Source organism: Podarcis erhardii (genome assembly GCF_964252035.2).
Source record: "Podarcis erhardii genome assembly, chromosome: 6".
NCBI classification, from domain to species: Eukaryota; Metazoa; Chordata; class Lepidosauria; order Squamata; family Lacertidae; genus Podarcis; species Podarcis erhardii.
In genome coordinates this window covers 97,303,297-97,319,713 of record NC_138510.1, presented here as the reverse complement: position 1 = coordinate 97,319,713, position 16,417 = coordinate 97,303,297, and the positions used below count along the sequence as shown (strand labels likewise).

Genomic DNA, 16,417 nt, shown 5'->3' with positions numbered 1-16,417 from the left:
TGCAAAAAATACGGTATTTATCTACTTGCACTTTGACGTGCTTTCGAACTGCTAGATGGGCAGGAGCAGGGACCGAGCAACGGGAGCTCACCCCTTCGCAGGTATTTGAACCGCCGACCTTCTGATCGGCAAGCCCTAGGCTCTGTGGTTTAACCCATAGCGCCCCCCTGCGTCCCTGGTAGTAGCCAATAGAAAGCCCCAAAGCTGAGGGTGTTGTGGGGTGCTGGCAGCTTTAGTTCTACTTTAGCCCAAGCCCTGCAGAACCCAGTCATTAGCTTGTGCTGACCTGGAGCTGGCGGGGAGAGACAGAGAGAGAGACAGAGAATATAAAAAACCCTGCTCTCTCTCTCTCTTTCTGAGCATTGACTTATTCTGACTTTTTGGCGATAGCAGTTCTTTTGGATTGGGATTGACTTAGTGGTCCAGAGAACTAACTGGCAGAAAACGGGAGACTGGCAGAGATATCTCCAGGAGTTTTTCTGAGTTCCAATGGAAGGATATGGGTGGGGGGACGGACAGGGAAGAGGCTTCCAGATTTTGGGGAAACTTAAAATAATTATTCTTGAAATGTCACTTGACCAACCTCCACTCAGATACAGCTATGCTTGGTATGCAAGAAGCGTTCTGGAACAAGACAACTCAAAATTTTGTAATTGTTTATATCTAAGTATATATACCTCGTGTTTACATAATTGCTTAGTAGAGAAGTTTGCAGTTGAGCGTCTCTTTTAGTGTACAGTGGTACCTCGGTTTAAGAACAGCCCTGTTCACAAACTATTTGGTATACGAACTCCGCAAAACTGGAAGTAGTGTTCCAGTTAGCAAACTTTACCTCAATCTAAGAAAGGAAGCCGAACAGTGGAAGGGCACTGGCGGTGAGAGACCTCATTAGGGAAAGCGCACCTCGGTTTAAGAACAGACTCCAGAACGGATTAAATTCATAAACCGAGGTACCACTGTATATAGTTCTATGCTGAATATAGTTACATGAAAATATCAAATTGAAGAATTGTGTGTATCTTCTATTTTTGTACGTACCTGCAGTCCATCGGTGGAAAAGAATAAAAACAGCATGCTAATTAAGTATATTTTGAAAATCTGAAATTTTCCATTGTGGCCCTGTTCTGTCTGCGGATCACTCTCTGATCTATTAGCTGCCTTGGAGCAGCTCCACACCAGATAGTGGCAGCTGTGATTATCTCTTTCTACTATTTGTCCTGTACCCCTCCTCACTCCCACCCTCCTGACAAAAACATCTACTCTAATTTTATGATTTCAGGGAATCTAATGATACAGTTAGTGAACTGTTGCCTTAATTATAATGTTTGAATTTGAATTCGGAAGTGCTATTAGAAATAAAAGTAAAATTCCATAGACTTGATTTTGTTTGTAATTAGCCCAATTGTTTTAATATGGAATTGTAGTGGTAATGCATTTTTAATCTGAGTTGCTGTATAACATGACTTAATTAAGAGTTTTAGCATTAGTTGTAGTTGTTTTCCTATGTGTGGTTATGTAAACAAATGTAGATGAATCATTTTTACAGTGAACCTTTATTTATATGCCTCTGTATTATGATTGTGATAGTAATTTGAATTATAAAGGGATTAAAGGAAGAGCTTCCAAGTTTTACTAATTGCAATAAAACACATTGTAATTTCAAATGATAAACAATCATTTGACTTACAGAGGGTTGGGTTGTTTTTTTTAAAAAAAACCCCACACCAAACCCTTATTTATGTGTTTAATAATTAATAGCTCTTTCTTCCCAGTGGGGATTAGATTACTGCTGACTCGGGTTAGCTGCTGCTCATTTTTAGTGCACTAAAGGTATCTTTGGAGTTGGAGCATGTAAGTTATTCCTATGGATATTTTCGTTGCTTGTTTGATGGAAGAATGTAGCTCTGCAGAAGCATGCTTTCCCTAAAATCCTCAATATATTAATTGAGATTGGTCACTTTCAATCGTCTTCGTTTGTCATTCTTATTCATGGCTTGCTGTAGAAGGCTATAAGCCAGCATTGTCCCTGGCAACTGTTACCTAGTGACAGTTTCAGCTGCAGTAGCCATTGGTTGTTCTTTTGATTGGGGCTGAAGGACCGAGTCACCTTTCTGATGGCGAGTTTTTCTGCATCAGCTAAGGATGGGGAGGAGGGGCAGGCTTAGGTGCAAGCTGTAAAATCATAAGAGAGCATGTAAGAAATAGCAATAGCATTCTCAAAACGGATCACAGTAAATAGGATTTCTGTGTCTACACCGCAGCTCCTGACAAAGCAAATATATATGCAAGGCACCGCTTCACTGCTTTGACAAGAGATTTTAATTTTAACAGTATTTTAATTTTGAGATAGATTGAACTGCTTACAGATGAGCAATGGGCAACGTTCTGTGGATGCTATAAAAGCATAAGGACCTTCAGCACAGCATGGTGGTGATGGAGATGAGACATGAAACTTAGAAAAGGATGCTTTCTATTCATCCCACTGCTGCAGCAGGACGAGAGAAAAATCTTTTCTTTCTCATGTAAGGAATTCTTTTTCCAGAAGGCACAGCAAGGATCATTAAGGAGTGCCAATGCGATTCCAGCACTTCAAAAAGAGAAAAGAGAGTCTCCTGTTAACATAAAATTGAAATGACCTTGGATTTTCTTTTTAATTAAAATATGTGAGCTGAGTAATTTCTCCTGTATCTTTAAATGATTAACAATGCATTTGATCTGGGTGTGGATGGTGGGTGGGTTAAAAAGCAAGACTGCTGCATGCGCTGAATGAAAAAGATCCATACAGTAGTCAAATACCTGCTTATTAGTGAGCATCGAAGGAGCCTTCTTACCCCATTGGATGTGTCAGAGTGGCAGATGTAATGGATGTGGTAATATTTGCTTCTGAGATAAAGAATTTTTGAAGCAGATGGTTATCGTTTTAATTGTCTAACGAAATGCGTATGTAGCAACTGAGGAAATGAAGCCTAAAGACTAATGGAGTAATAGAATGCAACGACAGCTTTTCTTGTTAAATCATCGTTTCATTAGCTTCTTAGAAGAATTTAGATGAGAGTTAATTATCTCATTGTGATGGGACATACGAAAGAATGTGGACATCACTATAGAGGTGAGAAATGACATGGATAGAGCTATGAACTTCACTGTAGCAGCTGTGGCTTTATTTCTAAAGAATTTTTTTATCTTTTGTTGCTCTTGAAATTAAATGCAAGACAAGTTTGTATTCCGTGAGAACCTTGGATTACCCTATTGACGTCTAATATTGTAACGGACAGCATATCTTTCTAACTGGCTTGACAGAAGATCCAACATCATGTCTATTTGTTTCTTTCCTTTATTATACGTGGTCTTGTTAACTAAATGGAGAGGATATTGTTCATCGAAGGGACGAACCTGTTCTTCATGTAGTGATTGCTGCCCCAACATATTTCTTTACTCATTACCAAAGACTAATGACATTTGTTTGCATTAAGATGCCCCAAATCTTGACCTTAGTAATGCAGAATGAAGATGATACAAATGACATTATGCCTTGAAGAAAGCCGAAGGATACAATATATTAGAATGAGCATCTTATTAGACTTCTTATCTACTTTGCTTCTAGTTTTTAGCTCCTAACAATTTTTGTTTTAGAAAACATTACATTGAGAATTTCTACCCAGTACTCCCTCCTTCACGTTTCCCCCTAGGAAAATGCACTTGCAGAGATTTTTATCATGACATTATATTTTACTCTCCTTTTTGGTGTTTCTCTCCTCCAAAAGTACAGCTTAAACAAAGTGCTTTGTTTAGAAGTGCCTTGTCTTTTGCTAAGGAAGGAATGAGCACAGGCAGAAGCTGAGCAGTGGCCTTTTTGCCTCTTTTCTGGATTGTAATATGAACAGTTTTAGAAGCAATTCTAAAATCTACCCAGAGAAATGGATATGTAAACAAAATTAGCTGGTGACTCACAAATCACCTAGTTCTGAGTTTTGAACACATTGTTACGTAATGCACATCATGAACCAGTCCACTTGGATTGAGTGGAAGACTCTGAATATGAGCGGTAGCATTGTGAATGTATCTGACCATTACTCCTGTCCAATTGGTTTTGGACACTACAACGTTGTTGATATCTGCATCCTTGAGACTCTAATTATTGTCTTACTAACATTTTTAATTATAACTGGTAACTTAACAGTGATTTTTGTCTTTCACTGTGCTCCACTGTTACATCATTATACCACCAGCTATTTTATTCAGACTATGGCATATGCTGATCTTTTTGTTGGGGTGAGCTGCTTGATTCCTACCTTGTCATTGCTGCACTATTCTACAGGTGTCCACGAGTCTTTGACTTGCCAGGTTTTTGGATATATCATCTCTGTACTGAAAAGTGTTTCTATGGCCTGTCTTGCTTTTATTAGTGTGGATCGCTATCTTGCTATCACAAAACCACTTACCTACAACCAATTGGTTACACCTTGCCGGTTGAGAATCTGCATCATTTTGATTTGGTTGTATTCCTGCCTTATTTTTTTGCCTTCTTTTTTTGGCTGGGGAAAGCCAGGTTATCATGGAGACATTTTTGAATGGTGTGCAACCTCTTGGCTTACCAATGCCTATTTTACTGGCTTTATTGTGTGCTTGCTATATGCTCCAGCAGCCTTCATCATCTGTTTCACATACTTCCACATATTCAAAATCTGCCGGCAGCACACCAAAGAGATAAATGACAGGAGAGCTCGTTTTCCGAGCCATGAAGTGGACACTGCTGCAGAAAGTGGGCACGGCCCTGACCGGCGCTACGCTATGGTTTTATTTCGTATAACCAGTGTGTTTTATGTGCTCTGGCTCCCCTACATCATCTACTTTATGCTGGAGAGTTCTAGGGTGCTGGAAAACCCAGCACTGTCTTTCTTAACAACATGGCTCGCTATAAGCAATAGTTTTTGTAACTGTGTTATATATAGCCTCTCAAACAGTGTTTTCAGATTGGGACTTTGGAGATTGTCAGAGACTGTGTGTTCATATTGTATACATAAAAAAGACAGCATTGTTCAAGACCCAGTTCCTAGAAAACGGGCTAATTCCTGCTCCATCTGAGGAGAACCAAAACAGACAAATACAATGCGATATTTGGGCTAGGTAGTATTCTATCCTTTGGAATATTGCTGCAATAAACAGTCAATAAATATTTATTCACTGCAAAATGAATTATGGATTGAATGGTGATTTGTAAGAAAAACATGTAGCTGGAATGGTCAGAGATGGATTCTTGGTGAAATTGTGGAACAAGAGGGAATCACTGGTAAATGTAGGGCAAAGCTTCCAGTAGTGTGAACTAATCTGTTCAGAACTAAAGAATAATTCATCAACAGTAATAGTGAAATTGTCACATATTATATATGTGGATGAATTTGTAGTATTATGTTGTATTAAGATAAATCTTGTTTGATGCAGTAAGTGATGGATTATCAATTACGTCCTTAGGAAATATATGTTTTAATATGAGGCAGCTTCAATTTTGTAGTTTTGTCTCTTGTACAAAAACATTTTTAAACTACTGTAATTTTAAAATTAAATATATTTCTTTGCAGGGAAATAATGTAAAGTATATTTTAATGTTCTAGTGTAACACATATAAATGACTTAATACTTTTTTCTGTTCTTTTGGAGCCTTTTGTTCCCATTGCTCAGGCATATTATTTATTCTGGGGTCAGAAGTCCATATAGTTGTCTCCTTGCCCACTTATATCTACTGTTCTCAAGCTGTTTGAGGGGACTGGAGTAATTTTAGGCACAATGTATGTGAGGGGCAAGCTTTGAGAGAATATACCGTTGAGTGAAACAACAGTCAAATTATTGAAATTAAATTGTATTTTCTAGTGCCTACTAAATTAGCACAAATTTATGGCATCTTTTTGTGCTAATGCTTTTGCTTTGTAATTTATTGCATATGCAATAACATCAAATAGCAGTGTGACTTAGCTGCTCAATAACACTTTTTAAATGTAAATTTTAAAAAGCAGGTTCCACTTTAGTTATAAGTTGTGAATGTATTGCAGTTTGCATGAGCTCAGCATGTATATAACACTGTATATTTTTTAAAATGATCATTTTGTATTCTGTGCCTAAAGGTTTTCCTAGCATATTGTTAAGTCATTGTTTTAAATTTGGGATAAATAAAAATTTGAGTTGACTTTACAGAAGTACTTCTTGCAGTGTTAAATGCGTATTAGGCAAATCTTGTTAGGGGTTCACAAATTAAGGGGTTTTGTGGGGGACTTTCGTTGGTGCTTCCATAATCAATTTGTGAGGACTCATTAAGTATGTAGGGCATGATCCAGTTTACATTACAATCAGTGGGACTTAACTTGTGCTGGATAGTACTCACAGTTATCAGTAATTTATATAATACTGATTTTGGCTCAATCTGCCACATTCTGACTGTTGCTTTTAACATGTGTACCAGATATTAAAATAACATTTTAAATGTCTGCCCTATAATTTCTTATTTTACCAGAACACTAATAATGAAATTCTCCCTAGAACCTTTTGCACCAAAGGTTATGTACTTTTGTGTTGAGTATACCTGGTGTATCCAATGGGGAAGGCAAAACACTTGACTTATTATCAAAGACAATTTCTTAGGGCAAGATCCAGTGTTGTGCCAGTGGATGCAATGAGATTTACCCTTCCTCTCCTCCGCCAGCACCTCCCCAGTCTGCTCCTGAGGGTTCCCAAAAACTCCAGGGCAGACCTTAGGTATGTGCAGAGGGCTGCCAGGTTGTGGGAGGAGAGGAAGGGTAAGTCCAATTTCCTTTAATAGAAGTCCCTTGCATGTGGGTTGTTGATACCTTTGGGTGTCACCCTCAGTAATTTTCAAATTCCAGAGTATTTGAGACAAGTTCCAGTACTGTTTCTGAAATAAAACTCTGGGACAAAATATAGTGCAAAGATTACCAAAAGATAGCGTTCACATTGTGTATCTAAGAGAAGGAAAAAATGGGTATACAAGCCCATACAAATGAGATCATTGTGATGAGATCATTGTGATATGCAGGAGCTAGAAACAGTATTTTCTACTCTTTCTGTTTGGTTTTAGAATCATAGAATCATAGAATCATAGAGTTGGAAGAGACCACAAGGGCCATCGAGTCCAACCCCCTGCCAAGCAGGAAACGACATCAGAGTACTCCTGACATATGGTCGTCAAGCCTCTGCTTAAAGACCTCCAAAGAAGGAGACTCCACCACACTCCTTGGCAGCAAATTCCACTGTCGAACAGCTCTCACTGTCAGGAAGTTCCTCCTAATGTTTAGGTGGAATCTTTTTTCTTGTAGTTTGGAACCATTGCTCCGTGTCCGCTTCTCTGGAGCAGCAGAAAACAACCTTTCTCCCTCCTCTATGTGACATCCTTTTATATATTTGAACATGGCTATCATATCACCCCTTAACCTCCTCTTTTCCAGGCTAAACATGCCCAGCTCCTTTAGTCGTTCCTCATAAGGCATCGTTTCCAGGCCTTTGACCATTTTGGTTGCCCTCCTCTGGACACGTTCCAGTTTGTCAGTGTCCTTCTTGAACTGTGGTGCCCAGAACTGGACACAGTACTCCAGGTGAGGTCTGACCAGAGCAGAATACAGTGGCACTATTACTTCCCTTGATCTAGATGCTATACTCCTATTGATGCAGCCCAGAATTGCATTGGCTTTCTTAGCTGCCGCGTCACACTGTTGGCTGATGTCAAGGTTGTGGTCAACCAAGACTCCTAGATCCTTTTCACATGTACTGCTCTCAAGCCAGGTGTCACCCATCTTGTATTTGTGCCTCTCATTTTTTTTTCCAAGTGCAATACTTTACATTTCTCTCTGTTAAAATTCATCTTGTTTGTTTTGGCCCAGTTCTCTAATCTGTCCAGGTCGTTTTGAAGTGTGATCCTGTCCTCTGGGGTGTTAGCCACCCCTCCCAGTTTGGTGTCATCTGCAAATTTGATCAGGATGCCCTTGAGTCCATCATCCAAGTCGTTGATAAAGATGTTGAATAAGACCGGGCCCAAGACAGAACCCTGTGGCACCCCACTAGTCACTCTTCTCCAGGATGAAGAGGAACCATTGATGAGCACCCTTTGGGTTCGGTCAGTCAGCCAGTTACAAATCCACTGAGTGGTAGCATAGTCAAGTCCGCATTTTACCAGCTTCTTTACAAGAATATCATGGGGCACCTTGTCAAATGCCTTGCTGAAATCAAGGTAGACTACATCCACTGCATTCCCTTCATCTACCAGGCTTGTAATTCTGTCAAAAAACGAGATCAGGTTAGTCTGACATGACTTATTTTTCAGAAATCCATGCTGACTATTGGTGATCACAGCATTCCTTTCTAGGTGCTCACAGACTGTTTGCTTAATGATCTGCTCCAGAATCTTCCCTGGTATTGATGTCAGACTGACTGGGCGGTAATTATTTGGGTCCTCTCTTTTCCCCTTTTTGAAAATAGGGACAACATTTGCCCTCCTCCAGTCTGCCGGGACTTCGCCTGTTCTCCAGGAATTCTCAAAGATGAGTGCCAGTGGTTCTGAGATCACATCTGCCAGTTCTTTTAATACTCTTGGATGCAGTTCATCTGGCCCTGGAGACTTGAATACATCTAAACTAGCCAAGTATTCTCGTACTATCTCCTTAGTTATTCTGGGCTGTGTTTCCTCTGCTGAATCATTTGCTCCAAATTCTTCAGGTCGGGCATTGTTTTCTTTATCGGAGAAGACTGAGGCAAAGAAGGCATTGAGGAGTTCAGCCCTTTCGGTATCCCCTGTTTGCATTTCACCATCTTCTCCTCTGAGCGACCCCACTGTTTCTTTGTTCTTCCTTTTGCTACGAACATACCCATAAAAGCCTTTTTTGTTGCTTTTAACCTCTCTAGCAAGCCTGAGTTCATTCTGTGCTTTAGCTTTTCTGACTTTGTGTCTACACGTGCTGGCTATTTGTTTGAATTCCTCTTTGGTGGTTTCCCCCCTTTTCCATTTTTTGTACACATCCTTTTTTAATCTTAACTCAGTTAAAAGTTCTTTAGATAGCCACCCTGGCTTCTTTAGGCACCTCCCATGTTTCCGTCTCATTGGTATTGCCTGAAGTTGTGCTTTTACTATCTCCCTCTTAACAAACTCCCAGCCATCATGAACTCCCTTTCCTTTTAGTATTACTGTCCATGGGATCTCACCCAGCACTTCCCTAAGTTTTATGAAGTCGGCTTTCTTAAAGTCAAGAAATTGAGTCCTAGTATGCTTGGCTGCTCCTTTCCGCTGTATAGTAAACTTCAGAAGAGCATGATCACTCGCGCCTAATGATCCTTCCACTTCTACCCCACTAACCAGGTCATCAACATTGGTTAGGACCAGATCTAAAATGGCTGTTCCTCTTGTTGCTTCTCCCACTTTCTGGACAATGAAGTTGTCTGCAAGGCCAGTGAGGAATCTGTTTGACCTTATGCTCTTGGCTGAGTTTGACATCCAGCAAATATCCGGGTAATTGAAGTCCCCCATTACTACTATCTCCCTTCCTTTTGCATGCTTTGTTTAAAGAGGTTGGGTGTTTTAAATATGTAGCCCTAAAATGTGTAGTTCATGCTTTAGTTATGGTTTACTGTTGTGAATTTACAGGTATTGCATGGGAATTTTTTTAGAGCAGATTGGTTTTTAAGCTTGGTGGCAGGACCTGTCTGGTTGTTGTTTTTTAAATGTACACTGTCTAAGAATCATAGGACATGGGCAGCAAGATAAGTGTGTGGCTGTGGAGTTTCCTTGTTGTCTGACCCCTTCATATATTAGTAAACTCTCTGTGGATTCTTAGTTTGAAAACAGTTCTAAACTACTTAAAATTTAAAAATCTCTTAAAAGTATACAATACAACGTAAAAATAATAAAACAGTATCACAAAACAGAAACAATATAAAAGCCTCTGGAAGAGTATAATAAAACCAGGAATTCAGTAAAACAGGGTTCATTCTTATGGGTCAGGGGAACCCTGGGCAAAAACATTTGTTTTTACAAGTTGTCTGAAGCAATTGATGGATGGTGGTTCACCTATTGCAGAGGAAAGGACAATGCATGGGCAATTGCAAAAAATGTCCATTTTCAACTCACTGCCTTGTGATATTCTGTAGAGTGTAGTATCATTAGTAAAATTTCTCCAGATTATCTAAATGATCTTACAGGTTTGTACAAGGGCAGGTGATATAGGTAACCTAGTCCAGAATTGTTCAGAGCTTTATACGATAGTAACAAGACTGAATACTACTCAATAGTTGGCAGAAGCCCGTGCAATTCATTCAGCACAGGTTTATATGTGCATGTGCAGGTGCTCCACTCAAGAACATGGTCATTGTGTTCTGCACCAGGTGCAGCATCCAAACTAGTCTCAAGGAAGGCCATACATAAGGTGTATTAAAAAAAGGTAAAGCTAAAGGACCCCTGACAGTTAAGTCCAGTTGCGAACGACTCCGGGGTTGCGGCGCTCATCTTGCTTTACTGGCCGAAACTAGAGCAGCGCATGGAAACGCCGTTTACCTTCCCACCGGAGTGGTACCTATTTATCTACTTGCACTTTGACGTGCTTTCGAACTGCTAGGTGGGCAGGAGCTGGGACTGAGCAATGGGAGCTCACCCCTTCGCAAGCCCAAGGCTCAGTGGTTTAGACCACAGCGCTAGCTGCATCCCATAGGGTGCATTGCAGTGGTCCAAATGTGAGATTATCAATGCATGAATTGCAGTCGCCAAGTTAGCTCTGTCCAGGAAAGGGTGCAGTTGGTGTACCAGTCTAAGTTGTTGGTTCTGGCCATGGAGGTCACCTGGGTCTCTGGTGATAAAGATGGACCTGGGACCACTCACAGACTATGTACCAGTTCCTTCAGAGGGAATGCAACTCTCCAACTCCCAGGCATGGGAACTGCCTACCAGGATTCAGTCTCCGTTTATTCACCCTCAGCCAGCCCACCACTGCATCCAGGTTCTGATTCAAAACAGTCACAGCTTCTCCTGGTTCAGATGTAACAGAGAAGCACACAAAGAAAAACACACAAATGCAATAGGTTTTGCTTCATCCCTCTCTGTGTGTGGCTTTCTTTAAAGGCTGTGTTTGCTGCTTCTACGAATTTAAGGGAGGGGTAAGCAGTCATAATGTGGGAACTTTATGGATCATGTAAGAAGTTTTGTTTTAAAAAATAAGCATGCACTGTGCAGGTGGAAAATAAAATGTCACGGGTGGGTGTGTACGTTGAAATCTAGCCCCCAGGCAGAGGAAGATGGTTGCTTTAAATTGCATGCAGTCTAGAAAAACAATTTGAAGTGGTTTTGTAATTCAGGGTTTAATTTGGCCACCTATGGAAAGTAAAAACTTTTTATGTTGACTCACACAACAACTTTGTAGTGTTCTCTGAACAAAGAGTTACTGGGTCTTTACAGCTATAAAGGGGATGGTAACGTTTGTCAGTTACATCGTCAGACTCTTAATAGTGTGTCATGTATTCTGGATTTTTTACTCCATTAATCTTTCATGCTAATATATCTATAGTGCACTGTGCTTGTGATGGTGAAGGCCCTTCACCATCACATGATCTGAACTGGATGGTATGATACGTTCACAAATATTCTAAGTCTCAGAACAAGGCTATGGAAATGTGTGCAGAACAGTCTGGGAATAAAACTTGCATACAGGCCCATAGGGTAAATAAGCCAGCAAGATATTTAATTTTTATTTATATTTCAGAAAATATAAAATAGTTTTTATATGAACAGTTATGACCTTCTGTTTGTAAGGATTTTGTGACACCATTAGAACATTAGATGAATGTAACATTTCAGTAGAAAATCAGTATAGAACATTATCTTGTTTCCTAAGATAAATTTTCCTCTTCAGCCTACTCAGATAACAATTTTGAATGATCAGTTGGTATTAAAATTTAGTTAAAGAAAGAAGGAAATGATTAGCTGTTCACAGCATAAATGCGTATTCTGCAAATTATATTAACTGGGTAGACTGAGGCTGATATCAAATGCTAGTTATCTTCAGAGTAGACTTCTTGAAATAAATGGACCTTAACTTAAGCCCATTGATCTCTTTGAGCTTACCTTACTTGGATATCACCCTGGGTAAAATCCCCTAAAGGGACTGGTAGCAAAATTCTGAGGAACATCTTTAGAAAATATACGTGTAGTTATTTAATTAGAGGATTTTGCATGTTTGATTATAGTGTGATTATAAGTCCATTAATAGTAAAAGAGAACTTTTAGACCTGGAGCAAATTCAGAGAATGATGCCATTAAAGTTATGGTACTCACTCTGGAAGATGACTGGAAAAAACCAAAATGAAATGCCCTAGAGGTGTTACTGGACATTTTTAAAAAAATATTATTTCTGTTTCGACTGCGTCAGACCAACACACCTGAATCCAAAACCAGATGAAGGTTTCATTTTTGGAATAATAAATGTAAATTTTCAGAGTAGTTTTTACAGTTATATCAAAAATTACTGATTTGGTTATACTATTAGAAATAAATAGACCAATAATTATGAAATTATTGTGAGGTTTAACAAGTTAACTGTTTATATTTGGACAACTTTTTAGCTGTACTTTATTGGAAGGAGAAAAATTATTTTCTTAATGAGAATTTAAACAATTTATTTAACTAAAACAGTAACATTATATCATATGTATCCATCTTTGTTAACTGACTCAGTTTTAGTAGACATGAAAAACTTAAACAAATCCTTATTCCCTGATTAATAGCCTTTGGACTATAATGTAACTTAGAAAGCTATATTTAGAAAGATTTTTCCTCCAAAAGCATTTTATTTTAAAAATCTGATTTAAATATATATCTATATCTATATCTATATCTATATCTATATCTATATCTATATATATCTGATTTTTAATTTTGTTCCCATTGATTTTTATCCACCCTGATATATAAGAAGAAAAGAAATTATGGAATTTTGGCCCAATATGTGATCACAATGGAGAGACTTCAGTACAGAATAATAGTGATGGGAATTAATGGAGGTAAAGTTAAAAGCAAAATATGGTTGAAATTTATCAATAATAATAACAATTAGGGAAAAACAAATGATTGATTGTGAGACACCTTGACTTAAAAGAAATATTGTTTAACAGAAGGTGGAGAAGATAGAATGTTAGAGAGAGAGAGAGAGTGAGTGTGTAACACGCTGATGGAAAATTTGAAGTTTTGCTTTTGTATCTTTTTCTAATGTTTCTTTTTCTCTTATTTTTTTCACTCTCTTTTTTCTTTCCTTTTATTGTCCGTTTCATTTTTGTTTCCCTTTTTTGTTTTTTGTATGTTCTTCTTTCTTGGAAGTCCTGTGTCTGGGGCCTTTATTAAGGTCCAGAGATTGTATATTGATGGTGGGTGGTTGATGGAGGACCCTGGGTGAGAGACAGGGAAATGTTGGTCTCCCAGGGTGAGGGGCTGGGAGATCAAAGGAAAGATCCCTCTATGGCAGCCCCTTGGTGAGAAGGAGGGAAGCTGAGGATAGGGAAGAACTTTATGGAGATAGCGAAACAGGAGCACCGATCCTAGAGATCAGGTCAAGGATGCAAAGTACTGAGGTAGTACAAAAGTTCCTGTTTTAATGTGTCCTGAAACATTGTCTTTATCTCTTTGTAGGAAAATGTATATACGACCACCATGCAAAACTGTAAAACTATTTTTAGCTCATTCCTAAAATAGATTTTCTCGAAACCAAAAAGAAGCTGTGCATCTTTTCAACAAATGTGTCATTGCTTAGCAAACTGTACACTCCTAGAGACCAAGGTCCCTTCACCGGCCCCCAAATAAATTATTTGAGGAGCCCCCCCCCCTAAGTTGATGGATATTGCCATTCAAATGCTGTGCATGTGTTGTGTCTTGTGATCGACTAAGTGGGGCAGGGCTCACCTGCCTCCCCCCAATATTTTACTCAAGTTGGCTTTCCTGGCACACTTTAACATGCTACTTTTTCCTGTTGAATTGGAGATAATCTTAATTAAAGAGAAAAGCAGGTGAAGTCTCTAAAAGGAAGAAAAAGATGAAAAGACAGGTAATTAGAGGATTAGTTTAATTAAATCTGTTGGCTGGAGGTTAATTAATTAAGCCTATTATATGTGATAGGTTGTATAGTTGTAGCTTGCAGAAAGAAGACACCTAGGAAGAGGTAACAGAATGTCCTATAGGTAGCAATATTATTTCTATAGGGCTTTTTACCATCTGCCCTTTCCATTGAGATTCAGTTGCCTGAAACTCAGTCCCTTTCGTATTTCTTTCACAGTCCTTCTTACAATATTGCCCACAATAACTTAAGCAGTGGGGCTTATTCACGGCGATGCAGTGTCAGATTTCAGGAATGCATAGGACCAGGTGTGCAGCTTGGGGTGCTGGTGGAGTCATTGTTGTCTGGGCAGGCAAAGATAGTGGCAGTGGCCAGGAGTGCATTCTACCAACCCAGGCTTATATGCCAGCTGTATCCCTATCTGGAGCAGCAGGGCTTGGCCTTAGCCAGGATGCTAATAATGGAGGTTTGTATTCTGATCATGTGGTACCACTTTTGTGCCAGTTGCACTGGCTGCCAGTGAATTTAGAGGCCTAAGGACCCCCTACTTTGTTATGACCCCACCTAAAATATAGGTTCCTGTTTGCGTGCCCAACAGTGAAATTGCTTAGGTTGGCAAGCATAAGAAATGGGACCTTCTTGGTGGCTGCCACATAGGTGTGGAACTCTTGCAGTTCACATTCACTTGGCTCCTTACGTTCTGGCATTCAAGAAGGATTTATCCTTTGACTGACCTTTCCCTAAGAGAATCGTGGTGATCTAACGCAGTAACTCTCAAGCCTCTCTTTGTATCTACTCAGTGCTTCAAGCTCTGCCTGATATTCTATTTTTAAATCTGTTCCATCTGAATCAGGAGAGGCGGATAAGGTGCTAGATTGATGCTTGAAGGCGGTGATGGGCTGGATTTGGATCAGTAAATTGAAGCTGAATCCTCAAAAAACAGATGTGTTACAGGTTCTTCATTCTGGGAGGTAGGAATATAGACTGTTCTGGATGGAATTGCGCTCCCCCAGAAGCAGCAGGTTAGGGGGTACTACTGGATCCGACATTGTCACTGGAGGCTCTGGTTGCCAGGGTGGCTAAGAGTGCTTATTTCCAGCTATGACTGGTTCATCAGCTATGGTCCTTTTTGGACAAAGATGACTTGGCTGCTGTACTCCATGCTCTGGTAACCTCCAGATTGGACTGTTGCAATGTGCTTTACATGGGGCTGCCCTTGAAGAAACTTCAGCTGGTGTAAATTGTGGCAGCCAGGTTACTGGCTGCACCGGTTGGGCTTCTTTCTAGGCCCGATTTAAAGATGCTCACATTAGTGTTTAAAGCACTCGACAGTTTAGGCCCCAAGTATCTTAATGAGCATATCCAACCCTAACAACCTTCTTGGGCATTAGGAGCTGCAGAGGGGGCTGTCCTGGGAGCTCCACCACCCACAGGACTGCAGGGGGTGTTGCCCTGGGCCAAAAATTGGGGAACTCCCATCCTAAAAATGTTTGTGTTTGGCTTTCTCATCCTCTTGCCCCTTTGTTGAGCCACATGTAGAGAAAGTACCTTTAGGGAACTGCCTTTAAAACAACAGGTTTTGCATGAAGATTTTGGTGTTGAGGCAAACATCATGGTTGACACCCAGTTGTTACTGGGTTATTTGTTTGTTTCTCCTAGCAGAAAAAGTTGTAAATTTACTATTAAGGTTTTTTTAATTTTTTGAGAGGATTTGGTGTGGTGGTTTTATAAATTTTGGTTTTCTTTAATTTTAAGTGAATGTGTTTATTTTCTTTCAAAGGAAAAAAAGAAAAGAAAAGAAAAGCAGAAGATGTGGGGCTTTTAGAGCAGAATTAAAGATCTCATATTAGTAGCCGTTAAGTGGAAATGACATTGATCTGCCATTAAGAAGGATTATTCAATTCTAAAAATTTTGCTTTTAAGTAACATGAATAAATTTAGCTAATGTGTCATTTCAATTAAAGGTGATTATAGCACTGGCAAAGTAATTCTATTTTTTAAATAAGTGAAATGTTGAAGTTAATCCTATTAATGTTGTGTTATCTTTTCCAATACATGTCATGTTTAAGTGACATAGTAAATCACTGATATTTTAAAAAATCTCTCTCAACTTTTGTAAACTGAGTGAATGTGCGCAAAGGGCTGGCAGGCGGATAAGAAAAGGTACTGTTTTTAATATACTTAACTTTTGTGGAAAGTGTATACATTTTCTCCATACGAAAAAAGAGCTAGCTATACTCATTTCTTCTGCTGCCAGCTTCTTGCCAGGATATCACTGACAGGTTTTCATTACCTCACAAATTAGGTTGGCGCACTCTTACCTTAATGTCTCT

At 39.4% G+C, this 16,417-nt stretch overlaps 2 protein-coding genes across 4 annotated transcripts in view; both read left to right on the top strand.

Annotated features, from left to right (window-relative positions):
- The window catches only part of RABGAP1L (RAB GTPase activating protein 1 like), a 140,419-nt gene that overhangs the window by 32,132 nt on the left and 91,870 nt on the right, over positions 1-16,417 (top strand). The gene's annotated exons all lie outside the window — the stretch shown is intronic.
- GPR52 (G protein-coupled receptor 52) lies at positions 1,725-5,833 on the top strand. Its single transcript, XM_081866447.1, has one exon. It carries the CDS (start codon positions 3,991-3,993, stop codon positions 5,083-5,085), a length of 1,095 nt encoding a protein of 364 aa, XP_081722573.1. The 5' UTR covers positions 1,725-3,990; the 3' UTR covers positions 5,086-5,833.